At 36.2% G+C, this 21,415-nt stretch overlaps 1 protein-coding gene across 2 annotated transcripts in view; it reads left to right on the top strand.

The window, feature by feature from the left end:
- The window catches only part of RNF217 (ring finger protein 217), a 130,820-nt gene that overhangs the window by 84,567 nt on the left and 24,838 nt on the right, over nt 1-21,415 (top strand). For both annotated transcript variants that reach the window (XM_027087226.1, XM_027087216.1), the window contains exon 3: nt 10,602-10,766. In XM_027087226.1, coding sequence (XP_026943027.1) covers nt 10,602-10,766 — 165 coding nt within the window. The remainder of the gene's footprint in view (nt 1-10,601; nt 10,767-21,415) is intronic.

Genomic DNA, 21,415 nt, shown 5'->3' with positions numbered 1-21,415 from the left:
AAAGTGAAACTATTAAGCAGCTCTCAAGAAAAATAAAGCTACTGCAGAACTTGGGGATGATTATTGTTGTTACTCTTATTTACTCTTACAGAAAAGATAATCTATAACAGAAGAGGTAAATTATCCATCCCCCTGTTCTATATTCTACATAGTTCTACACAATTCCTGGAGCAATGATTTTTACTGTTTAGTTTATATGTTTAGTTTAATGTTTATGTAGCATTTTCATCATTAAACTCCAAGTTCTCACATTAGTATTAACTACCTGATTCACATGCCCATACCTGTCTGGATATTATGAGTAAAGGGAGCGCAGGCATGGATACTCCAGCAAAGCCACTGTGATATTCATGATTACAGTATAGCACCCTAAACTGAGACTAATATCATCATTCTTTGGGGCTAAGCAATGGATATTTTTTAGGTTTGCTGTATTTTTTAAAATTCAGTTTTCCTAATAACAGAACCCACTTCCAAATCGGTATAGTTTGTCATAACTTTAAGAGCAGTGAATTCAAGTACTTGAATAAAATAAATTGAGTTATAAGGCAACAGAAATAGAAAAAAAGTTTACTGCTAATGTCTAACATGTCTGAGCAATTTAAACTCTCTTCATAATATTGCTTAGAGCCTAAATTGTGTTTTGTATCTGTTAATAAAACTCTTGTAATGTATATTTCCATATTATTCTTTGTGAGTCGAGTTATAATGTCCTGATCCAGGATGTCCTTCTTTGAGCACTTATTATGGTTTCTGCTGTCAATTCAGAAGCACTTAACATACAAGGTTAAAATTGCTTGAAAATATTATAGCTATTTTATAGCAGGAAATACCTTTGAGTATATCACATATGAAATTTGAGATATAAAATATCATGTTTGGGTACTTCATTTGAATAGGTTTTTGTAAATTTTTTGTACACTGCTGGTGGAAAAGGGATAAACAGAACATATCAACAAGCAGTAACAAGACCTTTTAGGTGCCAGTTTAACCTTCCAGGATAAACTGATCTCCCTCACTCAACATCTTCTGGCAAAAATTTAGTAAATAGAGCTTTCCATTATGTTCTGAACGCAATAAAACTCTTACTATATGAAATAGTACAAACATATTCCTGAATTGAGAAATTTACATTGAGACAACCTTGCCTTTGGTCAAATCCAGTCTTTTTCATTCATAATATTTGCCTTCTCATCCCTGCAACTCATGAAGCCAAAAAGTTTTACGACTCCATTTCTACACGATTGACTTCAGTTTCCATTTAGAAATCTAATTTCTAACCTAAACAGTTCCTATAATTTATTAATGCAGCTCAAAATGAATGTTAATACAGAGAACAAGTTAGCATCAAGAAAACAAAAATGTTGAAGTTATGGTTGTAATGGTTCTCAGGTGATGCCTAGAGACAGACACATCACCAGCACCTGAAGGTTTTCTCCATGGCAATTATCAGCTAAGATTTTATGGTGTATTCGTGTGGTTATTTGCTTAAAGTCTCTCCCACTGGTCTCTAGGAGACCAGGTCCAGACTTGCTTACTGCTGATAACCTGTGTCAAGCACTTTGGTAGAGTATTCTCTCAAAATATATGTCTTGAGGGAATGAATAAATGGGCCAGTGCATAATAAATGTGGGTGGAATATGCTGAGAGCACAGGAGAAGAAAAGACAGGAGAGATTGGGAAGGCTTCAGTAAAGGGCAAACACATTAAACTAAGCCTTGAAATGTTGAATTTGCTATGCTAGAAAAGGTGGGTCAGAGCACAGGCTTCAAACCAAATTTAAATTCTCAGCCTGCCGTATGCTAGCTCTGTAACTCTGAGTACAGTTTCTGCATCTTTTACTGGTGGTAGTAATAATACCTGTCATAAGAGTGTAATAAGGATTAAACAAGTTCACACATATAAAGTGCTTAGCACCATGTCTGATATATCCTAAGTGCTCAACACATGCTAGAAATTATTATGCTTATTATCACTATCAGGCAAAGGCAGCAGAATGAACAACCCTGGGTTATTAGGGAAGGGACTGAGGAGTCAAAAAGAATAGAGGTGGAATAAAAGATGGGGTGACTGATGGATGGTCAGTGTAAAGGGGGGTAAAACAGACTGTGTCTTGAGAAAGAGGAGCAGGTTTGGGGAGTAGAAAACTAATTCATTTGAAATGTGGGATAAAGTTAATTTTGAAGACCCTTTGGGGCATCAAAGAGATATCCAGGAAGCATGGATCTAACGCTAGGAGTGATCTGATGGAAAGCATTAATATTTGAGGAGGGGAGGAGGTCCCTGAATTCACAGAAATTAGAAATATATGTTTTGGGAGGTGGGAAAAGTTACAGTTTCTCACGGGAGAGAGGAGAGGATTGCAGATACTTAAATGTACTTATTTTACTCCTAGGAGTTTTACTGAGGTAGGGGCAGTTCTGGGTTTCCTTCTTATTTCCAAGTGTAGACCAAGAAACGATCCCCCTTTTCATATTGATTTGGAGTAAGTTGAAGGGCATGCATAAATCAACACAGGGAACGTGTTGGAGATAATCCTCTTTATGGTTTCCTTGAGGCAAAACTAATAATAATCCCCACTCCTCTCCCACAAATATTAAGCAGAACCTTGATAATTCACAAAACAGTGCTTTGACTCATCATAAGGTGAAAAAAGCCAATAAAATGTCCTGAGGAAACTCCCTCTATGTTCTTACCTTGTATATTATGCATTACTTTTTCTCTCTTGTAATCATAAATTTTCTGGGTTGAAATCACAGTTTATATTATAAAACTGCACAAATACATTATTTCCTCATGCGGAAAAGAACTTTTCTAAGGTCTTTAAGAGTATAATCAAGTCGGTGGGTTTGTTGTTCCTAATTGGTGTACTTTAAAATATGCTTAAGTGAAAGGCTGGAATTCTAGTAATACCCAGCTTACCCTCTTCCTTTGTCAGTTATTCAAACCTCGATGACCTGTCCTAAACTCCAGAAAGATACCTCTTTGGACTGCTTCTCCCAACTCCCTTACCATCTCAGTCTCTATTTGGGTTCAACCAAGGGTTGGCATTGGCAGGGAGGATGGAAAGGAGAATAGTTGATGCATTACTTCCTTACTCCCTTCCTAATTCAGTGCCAAAGCTCTGGCAGTAGCTATGTCCCTCCATGACTGTGGCTTCCCCCTAGATAGTCCCCCACCCCATGTTTCTAATTCTCACTGGGCTCCAGAAAATTCTTTCTTCCCTTGTCTCTTTGGCCCTAGGGATGGCAATGGTTTCCCACTATTTCTGCTTCTGGGGGCCTGCCTGTCCTTTGTTTATTCAAATCCCAGCTGTACCTCTTCAGTTGTACTTCCAATGAGCAATTTTCATTTATATAGAAATAGATAAAAAATAAATGAATAAAATGTGCTTAAGCTTCCTTCTTGTAAACATGATGTGAGGAATTTTTTCCATCTATAAAAATGTTTAAAGCTTTCACATGAAAGTGTAGTTAGCATGCTGCTCTGCTCTTCTGTTTTCCCTCGACACCATCACTTTAGGTTGACAGTGTTTACAAATTGGGAGTCAGATCGTGCATCAGCCTGGCAAGATCAGTTTAGCTTACGACACACACTGAATTCTCTTGGCAGTAATGCATCATTGATGTCAGGAGCCGATAGAAAACAAGTGTAGTTTCTTAAATGATTGTTGCTAGCATAGATTTGTGAGGGAGATAAAGATAAAAGTCCTCTAGCCCAGTTTAAAGAAGCCATCTTGTGGGGGAGGGATAAATTAGGAGGTTGGGATTAACATATCCACACTACTGTATATACAATAGATAATCAACAAGGACCTACTGTATAGCACAGGGAGCTCTACTCAATATTCTGTAATAACCTAAGTGGGAAAAGAATCTGAAAAAGAATAGATATATGCATATGTATGACTAAATCACTTTGCTGTACACCTGAAACTAACACAACATTGTAAATCAACTATACTCCAATATAAAGTAAAAATTAAAAAAAAATAAAGAAGCCATCTTAAACAAAGGGTGTGTTATATATGTTTCCACTAAACAAATGTATAGCACTCAGCTATGATGCAAGCCTACTAAGTTTTATTAGGATGCGTTTCTCCCTCTAGTTACTAAAGAGATGCTTTGCTAAAGTTGTTCTTTGTTTCCTGTCTTGATGCATAAGTTAGCCATAATATTTTATAGAGTTTTTACTTGTACTTGGAACTTCTAGCAACAAAAGCCAAATATTGGAATTCATTTGAAATTTTAGCCTTCATCTGACCTTAAAAAAGAAAAAACTACAATAATTGTAATAATAGAGGCTCATGGCTACCATAAATTGACCAGCCATGGGATTGAGAACTGTCTGTTTTTTTCACTTCATCACATCATCCCTTGTATCTTCAGCACAGGAGACAAGTGAAGAATCATTTCTCTTTGACGACCTGCTGAATAGTGGGTAAAAGTAAGCCAAGCCTTGCACCCATTATAAAATGATCTGGAAGATGTTAGGACTGTGCATTTCTCACCTACTTTACTCTGTATTTCTACTTTTCCATATTTGCCATCTCAGAACTGTAAGGGAACCCCATGCATTAGTCTAAATGCCTACCAGGTGACCATTCAGACACTGAACACTTCCATCGTTAGGAAACTTGCTACTTATAGAATCATTCCCTTCCATTTTGAAAGATTCATTGGTACCTTCAGGCTGAGATCTCTTTCTTCTGCTTCACCTATTGGCTACAGAGAATACTCCCATTTTCTCATGTACACTCTGTACTTAGCCCTCTTGCTTCTTTCCGTGGGTATCTCTGTGAGATGTTAGCCTTTTGTGTTGTGTTCAGAATAGCGTGTCCTTTTGAAAACCGGATGATGCCATCCTGCTCTGGCTGGTGAATTTGGGTTATGCAAATCAGAGCAGAATCTTCCAGTACACTTTATATTCATCTATGAAGAGGTGGAAGAAATAGACTCAGATATTCCTCTGGGCCTTGCTCTCTAGGTTTAGAGGAAGAGTCTATAAATGCTTAAAGATGATTCCTGGCAATACAAGCAAGATGGGTTGGTATGGAACAGTGATTCTCAAATTAGGGAGAGAGGAGGGACCCTTTTCAAAGAACAAAACCCCCATTCCCAAGTTCCAATATACTGCCCTAGGAAAGCATGCCTCTCCGTTGAAAATAAAAGCTGGTATTGAAGTGAATGTATTGTGCAATAAATAGTGTGTTGCACATGTAAAAGGAGCCTGGGAACCATAAGAGGGATGTCGGTAAGGTTATTTATATGAATAAACGCTCTATCTCCATTTAGGTTATCTTGTCATGAGTTACTATGCATTCTTGTCCTTATTTGGTCCCCAACCTTTAGGAAAGTTTCCCTTTCATTTTCCAGTTTAGTTTAAGCTATGCTGTGAGAAATTAAGGGAAGGCTCACTTGACCACGTTTGGACTATGTTTAGGGAGCAGTGCCTCATGAAGCCCATGTGTTATTGGCACTACATTCAGGGAGAGGTTCCCAAGTAGGAGGTAAAATCTTAGGGAATAAAATCAAGGCAAGAAGTCAAGTCATCTTTCCCACTTGGGGAACCTTCCGCCACTGCCACGCTTGCTCTAGCATTTGATCTTATAAGGGAGCAGATCGTGCTTCCTTGAAAGTATTTGAAGTCACGCATAAGAGACTTCTTTTCTCCTGTCTGTAACACCCAGCACTTCCTCACAATATTCTTCTCTTCAAGAAAACCTCCTTAAGTTGTTACAAAACTTTTTATAACTACAAGATGTCGTGATTATTTACATGTATATTGATCAGTTTCTTTAGGACATACTAGTCAGACAGCCATAAGTTCTGTATGGTTCGTATAAGAAGTTTCTGGACCACAGTGTGTTTTGAAAGACACATCAGGAGTATAGGAACCTTAATGTAAGACTAATTGGACCCTGTTTTGGGCACGTCTACAAGGCTCAGGGTTGACCCAGCTGAGGTGACACCTCTGCTGGGGCCCCACTGGAGCACTTACTATTTCCCCAATGCACCGTGTGCTCTCAGGCCTCGATGGTGGCTCAGGCTGGACTCTGCCTGAAGTGTTATCCTGTCACTTGTCCCAGTGACATCCCACTTATCTTCCAAGGCCGTATTCTCTCTGACTTCTACTCTTTAGCCTTCCCTGAGGCACATTTCTCATGGCACGCTCTTGTCCAAGCGTCTCCTCTAGCAGTTGTTACATGGTCTTATAGCTCTTGTGGTTTATTATATCTGTCTGCCTTCAGTAATTTTTTTGAGGACAGTATTTTCATTCTTTTCGATGTGCCTAAAATCAGTACACTCAGTATCTGTTACTTGAAGGTGCTCAATAAGTATCTGTTGAATGGTCAAATGATTTGATGAATGTTTCATTCTTATTTGTCTTAATCTGAATTTCTAATAAAGCAGATTCTTCTTGGAAAATCGAGTTAATTCATACTCGATTTTGTCGAGTATGTTGTCTAATATTTTGAGTTTGATAAGTAATGATTTTGTGATTTATTTAAAATAATTATGAATATAGGAGTGTATAGTATTTAGGCAAGAAAAGACTTATTTGGGGTGCTCTTTGGTTTTGAATTCTGTTTTTGTTATGTGGGTTATTTCTTTATTGGCATGATGAACTGTCAAGAGAAAATACCATTTGCTTCGGGCAAGTGGGTTGGTTTAATTTGTCATCTGAGTGTCACTGTAGCCCAGAATTCTAGAAAAACTAAGGGAATTCAAAAGTAAAAAAAATGTAATATGAGTTTCTTTTATTGTTCATGGATTATAGAACAAGTTAGTCAAGATTCCTAACTCTGATAACTTTATTTTTGAAACACTGGTAGCCTTGCCTCTTGTAGAAGAGTTTGCACATTAATCATGATGTTCAGTAAAATGTTATGTGGGTAAAATATTTAGTAAACATCATTTGGTAATCTAAGAAGCAATGATACCATCTCAGCCACTGGTCATAAATTAGACATGTTGGGTTTTCTTGGAATTTATGTAATGTTAGCCAATATGCAGTACTTGCTCTGTGCAAAATAATTCATTTTACAAAGAACTTACTGAGTGCCTACCACGTGCCACAAGTTCTGTGTTACTTAACTCAGGAAACAGAGTGAATGAGAAGCAGCCTTTGCCCTCAGTGAACCTGTAGGCTGTTAGGGAGATTAGATAGCTACGTGTAATGTAGCTGTAATGTAAGTTCTGCAAGATACTGAATCTGGTTGGGAGAAATAGTGAAGACATCTTGGAGCAAGTAGAATTTCATCTGGTTAAGATTTCAATAGACAGATTGTGTTCATTGGACCTTCTCCAATTACAAGAAGCAGAGCTTTGCTGTCTTTCAAACCCCCTCACTTAACGCGTTTTACTATAAGGTTGTACGGGAAGTAGTAGAAAGGGCAAGAAAGCAGTCTCAGCTGCCACCCAGGCAGCTCCTCGTGGAGAACCTCCTCGTGGAGAACCAGACACTAGCTCTGAGGACATGAGAGCCCCTCTGTTGTGTTACTAGAAGTGAAAATGACTGCTGTTCCCTTCTCCAGTGACCTGCACTGTGTTCACTTAGCTTTTCTCTGTCTTTGCCTCTGCAGCCAAGGTAGAGTGCACGTGTATCCCTTTTTCATTCCTCAAGAGAGAAAATCTGTCTTGGCTAATCTCTGTTCAACAAGGAACATGCTCTGCCCAAAGCTCCTGCCGGCCACCTCGTAGGCTTCTTGCCCACAAGTAGATCCCTGCTTTTAGCCTGGGGACTCATCCCTGGTGTAATCAGTTTTGGCCAGTGCTGTGGGGTCACATGATACAGAGCAATGCTCTCAGACTTTAACAGGGGGACGAAAATGCAGGCTCTGGTTCAGTAGGTCGGGGGTGTGACATGAATTCTTTGTCTCCAGCAAGCTCCCAGGTGTTGCCGATGCTGCCGCTTCCCCAACTACACTTTGAGTAGCCAGCATAGAGTGTGGTGACCGCTGTGTGAATATAATGACTCAGGAGGCAGGCACTCTGTGTGGGAGGGCTGTGGCTGTGAGACGGCATTTCGTGTGGAGGAAGATGCAGTGTTCATGTCTACAATTTTGAATATGGTTACGGTTGGAATGAATAAGGCATCTTCAAACCAAAAAGTCAGTATTTAAACAATTCAGGTGCAGTCTTTGAATAACAAGATGGTTGGGATTGGTGATTAGTCCTTGTCTTATTTTAATCCAAAGCAAGGCAGTAGTTATTTTAATGTTTTCAGTGAGACAGTAAGCAGGCGAGTCTGAATTTAAATTATTTATCTTCACTTGAGAGCTTGCGGCAAAACTCCTTTCATAGTTTGCAACCAAGTCTGTGTTGTCTGTGAGGATCGGCAGTGAAACTTAGTTGTTTATTATGTGAAGTTGGGAGCCAGAGTCCCTGGGAAGGACACCGAGTATTAGATTCCTTATCATTCTTAGGAGAACCTACATTTCTAATTGTCTTCATTAGAGATCCATAGATACGATAGTGCAGCACTTGGTCACAGAGCTCCTTGAACCATTATAATGTCTGACATCCTTTGAGTTAATCCCAGTTTCAAAGCCCCCATTACAGTCATTCTTCTACTATTCATTTCATAAGTATAATCTAAGACTGACTGATTAAAAACCAGAGGTTTGGTTTTTTTTAATTTAACAATGCTAGAGTTCAGTAATTTAGAATTATGTATAATGTCTAATAGAAGAGAACTGAATTAAATATTCCAGGCCTTCTGACGTGGTGGCAGAAGCAGGAGGAAAAGTGAGTCTTTTCGACTTCCCCGTTTCATTCATTACATTCAAAAATTACATTCACGTAGGCCTCCATGTAATATTCACATGTATTCTTCATTGTTTTAAGTGATCTTTTTACATTGTTTTATTATCTGGAGTTTACCCGCTTCGACTCATTCTTCTTACTTTAAAAATAACTTATTTTAACTTTAATGATCAGAAAAGGCAAAAATGGCTATTTTAAATGACTAAATAGTATCATCCTTTAAAAAAAAAAATAAGGGGTCTCCTAATTTATGGGAGTAAAATCTTGAAAGGGATTTTCAAAATTCACCTTATGTTGATAGTCGTATAGAATTCTGATTTACTGAATAGATTAACCACATGACCTTACACTTTGGTTTTCAGTCATCAAAGCAAGAATGCTGTTTAGTATGAGGAATTGTTTTGGCCAATGAAAACAATGCTGGCCTTGAAGTCAGAGAACTTTACTTGCTATGTTTCTTTGGGCAAGTTATTTAATATCTGTGAGCATTAGTTTCCTCATCTGTAAACTTATGATGTTCATATCGACTTTACAGCATTATTTCATTGATAAAGATAAATTATGCATGTTATGCAGCAGTATAAACATTATCATATAACAGCATTTTAATAAATAAACATGAAGATTTTTAGAATTTTATGACAAAATACTATTTTGTTTTGATATAAAGTAAAGGAGAAAGTATTTTTGTTACTCATATTTGCATAGGAATAACATTATCTATCCTTGACATAGATGAATACTGCCGTGCTTTGAGGTATAAACATAAGAGCTGATTGTAATTGCCACTCAGTTAATCTATAGATTGGAACCACCATTGTCAAAAAAGTGGTTTTCCAAAAAAGAAAGTAGTGATATTGTATACAGTTTAACCAAAAGAAATTCTAACTAATCTTCAAAGTGTAGTCAATAAATTCAGTCATGCTCAGTGAAGTAATTTGCAGGAGCACAGAGAATAGTCAGTTGTTTATAGTGAGACATTTTATTAATTCACTTTAATCAAACAGAACGGGGAAAGTCAAGTTATGCTCATATGTTTGTAGAGAGTGAGGACCAGAGATATGGTGAGAGAATGGGATGCTGCACTGTTATTCAAAATACAGGAAGTCAGATAAAGTGTCTTTCATGTCAAGTGGAAGACAGATATTTTCAAAACATACACATGCATTTTCACATACACCTCCACATAGTGAACATACGAAGACATCTTTTGATGGTTTCCTAGGTACAGGCCACAGGACCACCATACGTATATATTTCTAATAAGATCCTTTATATTATTTTTATAATTAACCTCCCTTAGATTAATAGCAAACCATGGATATCCATTATCATAGCAAATGCTGGTATAGTAGTTTATTTGCCAGTGCATTTTTCATTTGATGAAGCATCTGTGGAGCTTTGATTTTATAAAAGTGAATGAAGCCATTGGTAAGAAGAGCGATGGAAATGCCTGGAAAATTGGTTCAAGGGACAGGCGAGTTCAAGGGCAGAAGCCTGAGTGTGGAGCTGGGGCATTGTGAGCCTTCAGATTTTACTCTGTGCTTCAATCTAGGGGGTTTTCTTAAGGCCAAATTGATTTCCAGAATATCCGAAGGGTTTAATTCTAGTGTGGTCTACAAACAGTCAGATCACCCATGCCAAAGCAATTCTTTCCTCCTTTAGTAACAGAGCAGTCATATCTTATTCTAGTTTCAGTTTTGTATAGGGGGAGGTATTTTAAATTTGGACCAATTATAGCCTTTTAGCTAATTGCCCTAAGCATCACCATTCTTATCTTTTTAGACAATTTAATATATCTACTAGTACTTAATATTACTTTTCCTTATGCAGATCCAGTGCCCCACTTGCCAATTCGTCTGGTGTTTTAAGTGCCACTCTCCTTGGCATGAAGGTGTTAACTGCAAGGAGTACAAAAAAGGAGACAAATTATTGCGTCACTGGGCCAGCGAAATTGAGCATGGGCAGAGGAACGCCCAGAAGTGTCCGAAGTGCAAGGTGAGACAAACTTCGGGAGGGAAGGAAACAAACACGTGCATCTGTCTATCACTGAACAATACTATTTACAATATTGAAGTGAAGTCTCTGTATAACTTTCTTAATGCAGAGGTGGAGAAAAAGAATATTTGCTGTTTCATTTTAGAAGAGTAATTACATTACATAACTAAAATGAAGATTTTTATATATAAACAATGTATATTCTTACATTACATTTCAGAATTTAAGGAGGCTACGTATAAATATGGATCTTAAACTTCAAAATTCTAATTTTCCATTTAAAAATGGAGATGTGTGTACAGGAAAAAGCTCATATAAAAATGATATAAAGTATTATTTCTAGTTTGCCAACATGTACTATAATCACTTCTCAATTAGGTAGGCTCTGAATCCTTATAATCCTTTGGGATTTTTCCCCTCTGCCATTGCTTATCACTTTAGGATTACACTAAACTGGTCATTTCCCTTTTTGTAAATCTGGTGACGTAGAAGCTAAGAGCTAAAATCAGGACTTTATGAATCCCATTTTACTTTCATGCAAGTAATCGAGAGTTAGCAGGCATTTGAGCAGAGACCTAGATGTTGAAAGTCAACCATGCAGACAGCCAGGGAACGATCTCCTATAGACAAATCAGCATGTAAATCCAGCCAGAAAACTTCGGATTTGACTCTTACAGGATACGGGTCTGTTGAAGTTTGAAGTTTTTGGTTTTTTTTAAAGCTCACTTTAGAAAATTATATGTATGTAAATGCATATGTACACTCCACCATGTGTGGTTTCCATTTTGTGCCAAATTTATTTTTGATAATCATGTCTAAACCGGGCCTAATTTTCTTTCAAGAATAATTTTGCAATTCCTTCCAGGATGCTTAGCACCAAGATAAATGAAATTTGAATTATCAGGAAAATTTTTTAAATTAATCATGTGAATGAAGCTTAAAGTAGTAGAAGTATATTCTGAAGCCTATAAATGAGAATAAATATAACGCACAGATTCACTACACCAAATTCACATACTAGTTTATATGTATAGTAAGTAAGGCATTGCCTGAAATAACATGTTATGTTCTTAGCAATTGGAACATGTTATGTTCTTAGCAATTGGAAGAAATTTTTGAAATAGTTTGGATGGCCTGGCTCTCTTAAAAGTGACGTCTACAGATGTTTGAGTTAAAGCTTTCTTTGTTTTCCATGTAGAAGGCAAATTCATTTACAATTATCCCTTTGATTTTTTTTTTTAAACATCTTTATTGGAGTATAATTGCTTTACAGTGGTGTTTTAGTAAGGCTGCTTCAGATCACTGCATCAATTGCTCTGTAGATTTTTATTTTTTACCCATTGAAGAACAATGGGAAGATGAGGCCTTTCCCCCTTTCTGTTGCCTTTCCAGTTTACTCAGAGGTACTGCTCAGTTTCAAACTAAATAAAGGCCAGTAGGAATTCAGGAGCGCTGTTTAAGTCATTCTGCTTGACACTTTGTTCTTAAGTATACTTTATGTCCCTCTGGAAAGCTGTGAAACAATTACCAGTTGGCCTGGCTCTAAGAATGAGCGCTAAATGAGGACTACTGCAGCATTATATGTTAGGGATTTTCTGAATGAGTTGAGGTAATACATAAAAACATACGTTTGTTACTGTAATCCCTCAATCTAACATTAAATGAACTCGATGTATTGAAAGAAAAAGCACCCAGCTGTAAGGAATTTACTGAATGCACTAACAGCTCCCACAGTTTTTACAAATATAGATAAACAGCTAAGAGGATGCATACATGCTGGTTCTCTTTTGAAATAATAGCTAAAAGGTTGGGGTTTGAAAATGAACTACCTTTTAAATAGCTGAAGGGGAAGGAGCCAAAGAACCCTGGAATGAGTTTACATGACTACCTTGTAGTGGAGAATCTACTTGCTGGTGAGATCCAGGTTCCATAAAATTTATGTCAGCTTAAGTCGTATTTTATGACTCGTTTTGAATACAGATAGTTTCAGGGCTTTTATAAGCATATGACTTTAAAGTTTTGCACTTTCTTAATTGTGATTTTTTTGTCATTGTTGTTGGACCGTAAGATTATATTTTTGCCCATGAAGCCTCTTTAATACTAGAAATCCACAAGGAGATGTTATTCAGTGTATTAGTATTTTATATTCCAAGGCTTTATTTTTATAAATAATCTTTTAAAATTTATAAATATGAAAAAGGAAGATGCTAGGAATTTATGAAAAAAATTTCACACAGTGCTTCCAGGTGAACAAAAGAATTATCATATATTTTCATATGAATATGTTTTCAATAATGATCAAATATGTTTAAAATTTTGTTGTGACCAAAGTATATTTATGTACCCTGCACAGGTATATTTGCTTAGATTGATTCATAATTTTAATAATTATTTTTATTTTTATTTTTTATTTTTTTGTGGTACGCGGGCCTCTCACTGTTGTGGCCTCTCCCGTTGCGGAGCACAGGCTCCGGACGTGCAGGCTCAGCAGCCATGGCTCACTGGCCCAGCTGCTCCGCGCCATGTGGGATCTTCCCGGACCGGGGCACGAACCCGTGTCCCCTGCATCGGCAGGCGGACCCTCAACCGCTACGCCACCAGGGAAGCCCTATTTTGATTTTTAAATGTTTGTTTTGTTCATAAAGGTCATATAACATATGATAGAAATTTGGAAAAGAGAGGGAAAGAATTCACCAGAATCCTGCCACTCCAATATACTCACTGTTAACATATTAGTGTCTCCTCGGTCTCTCCCCTATTTAAGTAGCTTTAAAAAAAATAGAATCGTAGTATGGGGATAATTTGATATGCTTTGTTTTTCCATTTAACATGTCAAACCTTTCTTATGTTACTAAATAGTTTTCGTAACATTTATTAACTAAGTAATATTTGCTTAAATATCCTTCTGCTATTAGTTACCAAAGCTGGCTTTGTTGGTGTTCGGGGTTTTTTAAAAAATATCTATATATTATAAATAGTGTATTGATATTCATCTTGAATATGTATTTTTCCATATTTTGGACCCTTAAAAGCATATATTCCTGAAGACAGAATTACTAGGTTAAAGGATATCAGTGTTTTCAGTATTTGGTACATAGTGCCAATTTGCTTTCTAAAAAGACTGAAACAATTCATAATTCCACCAGAAAAATCTGAGAACCTATTTCTGTATGATCATTTCTTATTAGCAGTTCAAGTATTTTTAAATGCATATTTAATACTTTAAAAATATTTTGTTCTTTTATTTTGAATTGTCTTGTTTGCTTTTAGATTGAGTACGAATTCATGTATTTTTGAGTTTGAAATGCCCCTTTTTGAATTAACTGTTCATATCCTTTGCCCACTTGTTTAGGTCAGGTTGGGGATATTTTTTATTATCAAACTATATGAGCTCTCTGTTTTCTATTTGAAAATATTAATTCCTTTTCTGACATATTTTTTCGTATCTTTTATTACTTTCTTTTATATCAGTGATAATTTGTTTTAAACTTAATTGGTTTATGTGTGTGCATTTTTTTAATTTTTAAAAATTTGTGTTTGACCAAATATATCATTCTTTTTATTTTTGGAAAGAAAGAACACATAAACACACACATATATATGATATGTGAATATATTTATATTTGTATATCTTTTATAAATATTTTACTACTAAGCCTAAAAAGTTATCTATCATCCAGAAGCTTGATAAATGGTCTATTTTCTTTCTTTCTTTTTAGTATTTAATTTCTAAATATTTTAACTCTTTGATCTACCCATTACTTATTTTGATGTTTATTATGCATTGGATACATACACTAATTTTTTCCAAATTAATAACATCTAATCTAAATGTGTCCCCTTACCCATTGATTTGTAATTTTTCTCTAAACATATGTTAAATTAATATATATAAGAGCTCTTTTCTGAGCTCCCTAATCTTGTAGCTGCTAATTTTTTTAAAAAACTTCTGTGCTTGTACTGGTGAGTGTTAAATGATTATGCTTTTGTAAAATTTTCCCATCCATACAAGGTTTGATAATCAATTCATTATTTCAATTAGTATTCCGAATAAACCAACTTTTCTTTCATTAGCTTATAATTATTATTTATCCTGTAATGAGTTTTTATCTTTATCTCAAGTGGAAAGATCAGTTTAATAGATGGTATAATATTATGAAGAGATTTGACTTATGCTGAGAAATCAAAATTATTATTTATAATTGAATTTTGGCAGATAATCAGAATGAGTATTAAAACATTTTTTCTCCCATATACAATCAAGATACTTATTCATAAGTGTGTTTTTTTAATACTAGTGTAAAAATATACAAGCATTTATGGAAGTCATTTATTTATAGGACATTTTTATGAAAAATTAATAGTAGCATAGTAAGATCAACTTTTCTTAGCCATTTTTTTTGAGTCTCATTGCTTCCTTAATTCATAGTATTCTTCAGTCACTTGTGAGACACCAATTTTTATCTTAAAAATGTGTCTTCTATTTTGTATAAATTCTTAACCTACCAGAAATATATGCTAATTTTAAAATGTCTCTCTGGAAAATAGTTACCACAAGACTAAATCTAGTTCATGATAATTTTAAATTAAATTTAAAGCAAATAGCAGATTTAAATTTTGTTGGAGGTATTAGAATATTTGTTCAGTTTTATGCAAAAATTCATTTGAGACTTGTGTCTTATAGCACAGATTAGATACTAAACTCTGAGTTAATAAGAAAAAAAATTGTCAAAGAAACTAAAAATTAACAAACATGAGATTATACAATACAAAACAAATAAGTAAGCAGTTGTAAGCAGTTTCATTTGTATACTTTAGATTTAAATTGTTCATAAAAACTTTTGGAAACAATATTAAGGGCAAATTTTTTTTAATATATATTATCATTTGAAAGCCTGAAATACTTAAACTATTCCAAAGTATACATTGATAGTTCTTTAAATGGTACAGTAATACCCCACTAACTAAATTAAAATCAAAAAACAAAGAAATTATTTTATCATTTCCTTTTTTCCAGAAAATGGCGACCACCTATAATTTTATTGTTCAACGCATACTTTATAAAAAGTCATTTTTTTTTATTTGGCAGCACTGTGCGGCTTGCAGGATCTCAGTTCCCCAATCAGGGACTGAACCTTGGCCACAGCAGTGAAAGCCCATAATCCTAACCAGTAGGCCACCAGGGAACTCCCCGAAAGTCTTTTTATTATTTATTTTAGTTTATTAATAAATGTGTGTTAGGTCATAGCAAACCCCAGCTGGATGATTCTAAAGGCCTGAACAATTTTAGATTTTAGAAGAATGAGAAATCTCTAATATTATTGTCTAATATTATAATAAGCATCATTAAAGATAAAAACAATCATGAACCTTCAGGAATGTGAATGAGAACTCTGTAAGAATGGTTAATGATCCAATCTTCTGATTGTTCCTCAAAAGGTTTAATACTAGTCAATTAGTGTTAGTTAACCAGGTTTTATCTTTTAGCTATATCATGTTTTTCTATTTAAAATGTTTTTTAAAATGGGGTTTTAACATTCAAAACTCGACAAAGGCCAGATTTCTGCCCTCTGAGTATATTTTTTTAACATACGTACTTTCAAAAGAGAGCTGGACACACCTTCAGGCCCTTTTACCCAATAATTTGAGGCGAGCCAGTTTAAAGCCAGCAGGAAGTTAAAGTTAAGAAACAATTTTATAAAAAAGGCAGTATATAAAGAAAATTTTATCTCTTCAAAAATATTTCTGAAAGAAATATTGTAATATGTTAACATTATTAAATATCAGTGGTAAATCCATGCATGTCTGTTACACTATCATCTTTAAATCTTAAATGTTGGAAATACTTCATGAGTAAAAATAAGTAAAACCTAACAAGAGAACAGAAGGACTCTAACATCACAGCTTTCTGGAGCTGCTTACACATCTCTGTTTGCCTCTGCAATCTCTAAGGATTTGACTATTACATTTTCTTTTTCCTTCCTCAGGTAAAAGTTCAATGTTTCTAAGAATACTGGGCTTACTAAAGCAAAGTTGGTGTTAATATTTCTCAAAATGGTTAGCTTTTCATAATTTGGAAAATTAAAGGGGAATTCCTCAAACATCCCTACCCCAAACTACTTTCTTCCTTAATGTCAGATAAGAGAAATACTTATGTAAACATTTATATAATGTGGTACAAATATAGTCATAGCCAACTAGATGACATGCAGCTGACCACTTTAATTTTTCTTTTATATAAGTAATAACATATCTCTAGTTAGAACATTTTACAAAACATTGAATAGGGATAATTAATTAGGAAGTTATACATTTTCATAGACTAATATATAAGTAATGTGATTTATGAATTAAGGGTAATTAAGTCATTTATTTTATTCCAAGGTCAACATATATCCTATTTTTAGGAGACAGGACAGTCACTTTTTTTTTTTTTTTTAAGAAATGCCAAGATATGAGCAGGGAGTGCTGAGTTCTAATATGCCAGATTTATTTTATTCATAAAAATGCCTTTGTACAACGCTCTGTCTTTCTTTGTAGTGTTAGCACAGTAATAATAATGGCAATACTATCTACATGTACTGATATTTACTACATATTACTCTCCATTGCAGTTTTACACGCATATTATCTCATCAGATCCTCAGATGTGATACTAAGATGCTAAGTTCCAATGTGCCCTCCAAATCTTAACTATTAAATGCCTTTTGATAAAACTTTAAGGTGTTTCACAGTAATAATAAAATGATAGGTTCAATAGTATGTGAGTTACATTTGTTGTCTCATTTAAATCTCAAAGGAAAGTTGTGAGAAAGGGGTAATTACCACCACTTAAAGATACAGAAACAGTTTCAGAGAGGTTAAGTAACTGAACCAAAAGTCAGGCAGGGGAAAGTACATTATATTCATAATTTATTGAGAATTTGGAATTAAAGGAATTTGCTCGTCAAAATATTTCCTTTCAGATATTTTATTCTCTTAAATCCTGTAATAGGATGCTTTTGGCAAAAATGTATTGATTCAGAGAAAAGATTAATTTGCTCCTGTTCACATCAAATTAGCACAAACCCTGTCTGTGGGCTCTTATATCTGAGCTATAGCTATAGAGCCTATGGTTACTGAGGAAAGAACTTAGGGTATTAATGTTGGATTTTATAGATAATCCTGCAATTCTCTAGCACTTCACACATCGCTGCAAAAGTATGTTCAGCAGCTGGTGACTGCTTTTAAATAGTGCCCGTTGCAGAAAATAAAATAGCTTCTCCTTGACCACTAATTACCCACTTTAACTCTCCAGATTGCTTGAAATCACTAAATTTGAAGCAGCGGTTATCACTGCTACTGTTTTCTTGAAGTGCCAAAACCTAGACCTTAGTTGTGAGAAGAGCCTGATTGTTTGGTGACAAATGTTTTATAGGATATAAACTGTATTTCATCCAATGCCCCATTTTTATGACTAATAACTTCAATATTTGTTTACTGTCTGAGATTAAATGTATAATGTGAGTACATATAACATTTCATTAAAAATCAATATATTGTCCTCGTAATATAGAATAAAAATAAGTGCAAATATAATGAAATAATATGTATTTCAACATGTAAATGTTCAGGTACCATGACATTAAAAGACAAAAAGTAGCAGATTTTTGAACCCATTTAAAATGCATAAATTTGGATTTAAGAAACCATGAAGTGAAGCCTAAATATTATCAATAGCTATCGTTTTTATCTGACATTTTAAAATGAGGACAAAATTAGTGTATATGTATATATATATGTGTGTATATATATGTATGCTTATATATGTATGCATATGTACATATGAATGTATACAATTTTATTGCTAGAAAATTCAAGATACATTAAAATCATACAGGGGCTTCCCTGGTGGCGCAGTGGTTGGGAGTCCGCCTGCCAATGCAGGGGACACGGGTTCGTGACCCCGTCCGGGAGGATCCCGCGTGCCGCGGAGCGGCTGGGCCCAGTGAGCCATGGCCGCTGAGCCTGCGCGTCCGGAGCCTGTGCTCCGCAACGGGAGAGGCCACAACAGTGAGAGGCCCGCGTACCGCAAAAAAAAAAAAAAAAAATCATACATACCTCTTTGGGGCTTATATATAAAATGAAGTTAGATTCTGAATACAATCACTCTTTCTCAGTTTACACCGTAGTTATACAGTAACTAAAAAATTATCTAGTAAAACCATACAAACATTATTTTGCGTTTATATATAAAATGAAATTAGGTAACATGTTCAGATATTTATAAACAGATTTTCACCAAATGAATGTCTAGTGTGTCAGAAAATTGTATGGGTGGAACCTAAATCTCTTCTGTGTGGGGTGTCCCAAACATTGAAGAACAGCCCGAAATGCCAGTATCAGCCACCTTTGTGACAACTGAACATTCCCCTACCAAAGAAATTCTGAAGCATCTCCAGGGGCCTGAGAGACCCTGTGGAGAGCCCCTGTTAGAGATGAGGGCTTCTGAGAGGAATGAAGGCCAATGAGCTGTGTAGACAGGGAATAATTGAGTAAAAATCTGCCCATTTTCCATTTGGATACCTATGGGGCCAGTTTTGCTAAAGGATCTAAAGCTTTCTAAGATGGTTCATTTATTTTTCTTTTCATTTGATTTCACGCTTTAAGAATTGCTTTTTCTTTCTGCAGCAAACTCAACTTAGAATTCCAAACAGGATACAAGTTTTGCTGGTAGCAGCAATCAGTAGGCAGATCAACAAAGTTTGGAGAACTATGAGAAAAGGTCTATATCCAAATTCCTAAGCAATGTCTTCATTTGCCTTAGTGAGCTTCTCCAGCACAGTGCACTCTCCTGTCCCCAAGATGGGCTTTCTCATAGTTTCTCCATCTCAGTAAATGGCAACTGCAACCTTCTAGCTGCTCAAGTCAAGAATTTGACCTCTTTCTCTCACACCCACACATACTGTCAGTCATTAACTTTTGTAGATTGTACCATCGAAACGTATGTGGAATTTGACAACATCTCAGCACCCTTGCTGTCACTAATCTGGTACAGGACATCATCATCTTTCTCCCTCTAAGATTTTTGCAATAGCCTCCTGACTGGATTCTTACTCTTCACAATGTTCCTAACCCAGCAGCGCAGCAGCCAGAACGAGACTGCTAAACCTAAGGCAGATTACGTACCCCTCCGCTCAAAATCCTCCATGGCTCCCATCTCACACAAAGCAAAAGCTAGTCCCTACAGTGACCATGTGCCCCATCACACTCTGCTCACGCCCGCACCCCATTATTCCTCCGACCTCATCTCCTACTTCCTTCACCCTCCTCCAGCCACACTGCCCTCCTGGCTGTGCTTTAAAAACATGAGGCATGGGCTTCCCTGGTGGCGCAGTGGTTGAGAGTCCGCCTGCCGATGCAGGGAACATGGGTTCGTGCCCCGGTCCGGGAAGATCCCGCATGCCGCAGAGAGGCTGGGCCCGTGAGCCATGGCCGCTGAGCCTGCATGTCTGGAGCCTGTGCTCCGCAATGGCAGAGGCCACAACAGTGAGAGGCCCATGTACCGCAAAAAAAAAAAAAAAAAACCATGAGGCATGTTTCCTTCTCAGGGTGTCCATGCCTGCTCTACCCTTTGAAATATTCTTTCCCCAGATATCTACACACCCAGCTCTCTCCCTTCATGTCTTTGAGCAAACTTCAGCTTCTCAGTAATCACTTTCCCCTACCTCAATAGGTAATATGCTCCTTATAGGCTTTATTTTTTTCCATAGCTCCATATTGCTTATCACTATTTAAAATAGTGGATATATTTTGCATCATGAGAGCGGGGATATTAATCTGTTTTGATCCTTGAGGTACCTTGTGCCTTTAGAGCAGTTCTGGGCACTGTTTAGCACTAAACAGAAAATGGTTGAATGAATGAATGTCATTTTTCTTTCCTCCTTATATGTACTTTTAGTGAGAATCCATTGTGTGCTCTGTACAGCATGGTCCTTTTTCTCTTGAAACCCACAGAAGGGGAGATGCAGTGGTTACACGGAAGACGATAAAACACTGTTGCACTTCAGCAGGGCTTTGCGTAGAGTATTATAAGAGAGTTCATGGTAAAGGGGACATCTCCGTTCATCTCGGGGAAAGCAGGGAGAGCTAAGTTGTTGAGGATTGTTGGGTGGATTTGGCATGATGAAAGGTATCCAGGAGTGGGAGTATTACACTTAAAGGACAGGGCACAGAGCCAGGAAATGAGTGCTGTGTACCAGAGCCACAAGCACTTTGTGGTTCCCTTAGGGTAGGGTTCACAGAAGGAAGTGGTGAAAGGTGGGGCTGTAGAAACAAACAGAAGCCTGGGCTTTGCATGCAATGTTAAGAAACTTGGATTACATCCTCCAGACTGAAAAGTTATAAACAAGGGAATGGTGGTAACCAATTTATATTTTAGGTTGGTTGCTGTTGATTATATGAAGGTGGTTGTAGACATCTAGAAGGAAATGGTGATTGTATGAGCTAAGGTAATGGTCAAAGGCTGGAGAAGAGAAGTATTCGATAAATATCTTGTGGCTAAAACTGTCTGATTTTGTTCAGTGGCTGGAGGTGAGAAGTGAGAAGAGGATAACAACAGGGTATTTAGCTTGAGTATCTAAATAGATGGTGATACCATAAACTGTGAT

Source organism: Aethalodelphis obliquidens, unplaced genomic scaffold, assembly GCF_003676395.1.
Source record: "Aethalodelphis obliquidens isolate GAN/ISIS:26980383/991018 unplaced genomic scaffold, ASM367639v1 scaffold3, whole genome shotgun sequence".
Taxonomy (NCBI): Eukaryota; Metazoa; Chordata; class Mammalia; order Artiodactyla; family Delphinidae; genus Aethalodelphis; species Aethalodelphis obliquidens.
This window is presented reverse-complemented; position numbering and strand designations above follow the sequence as displayed.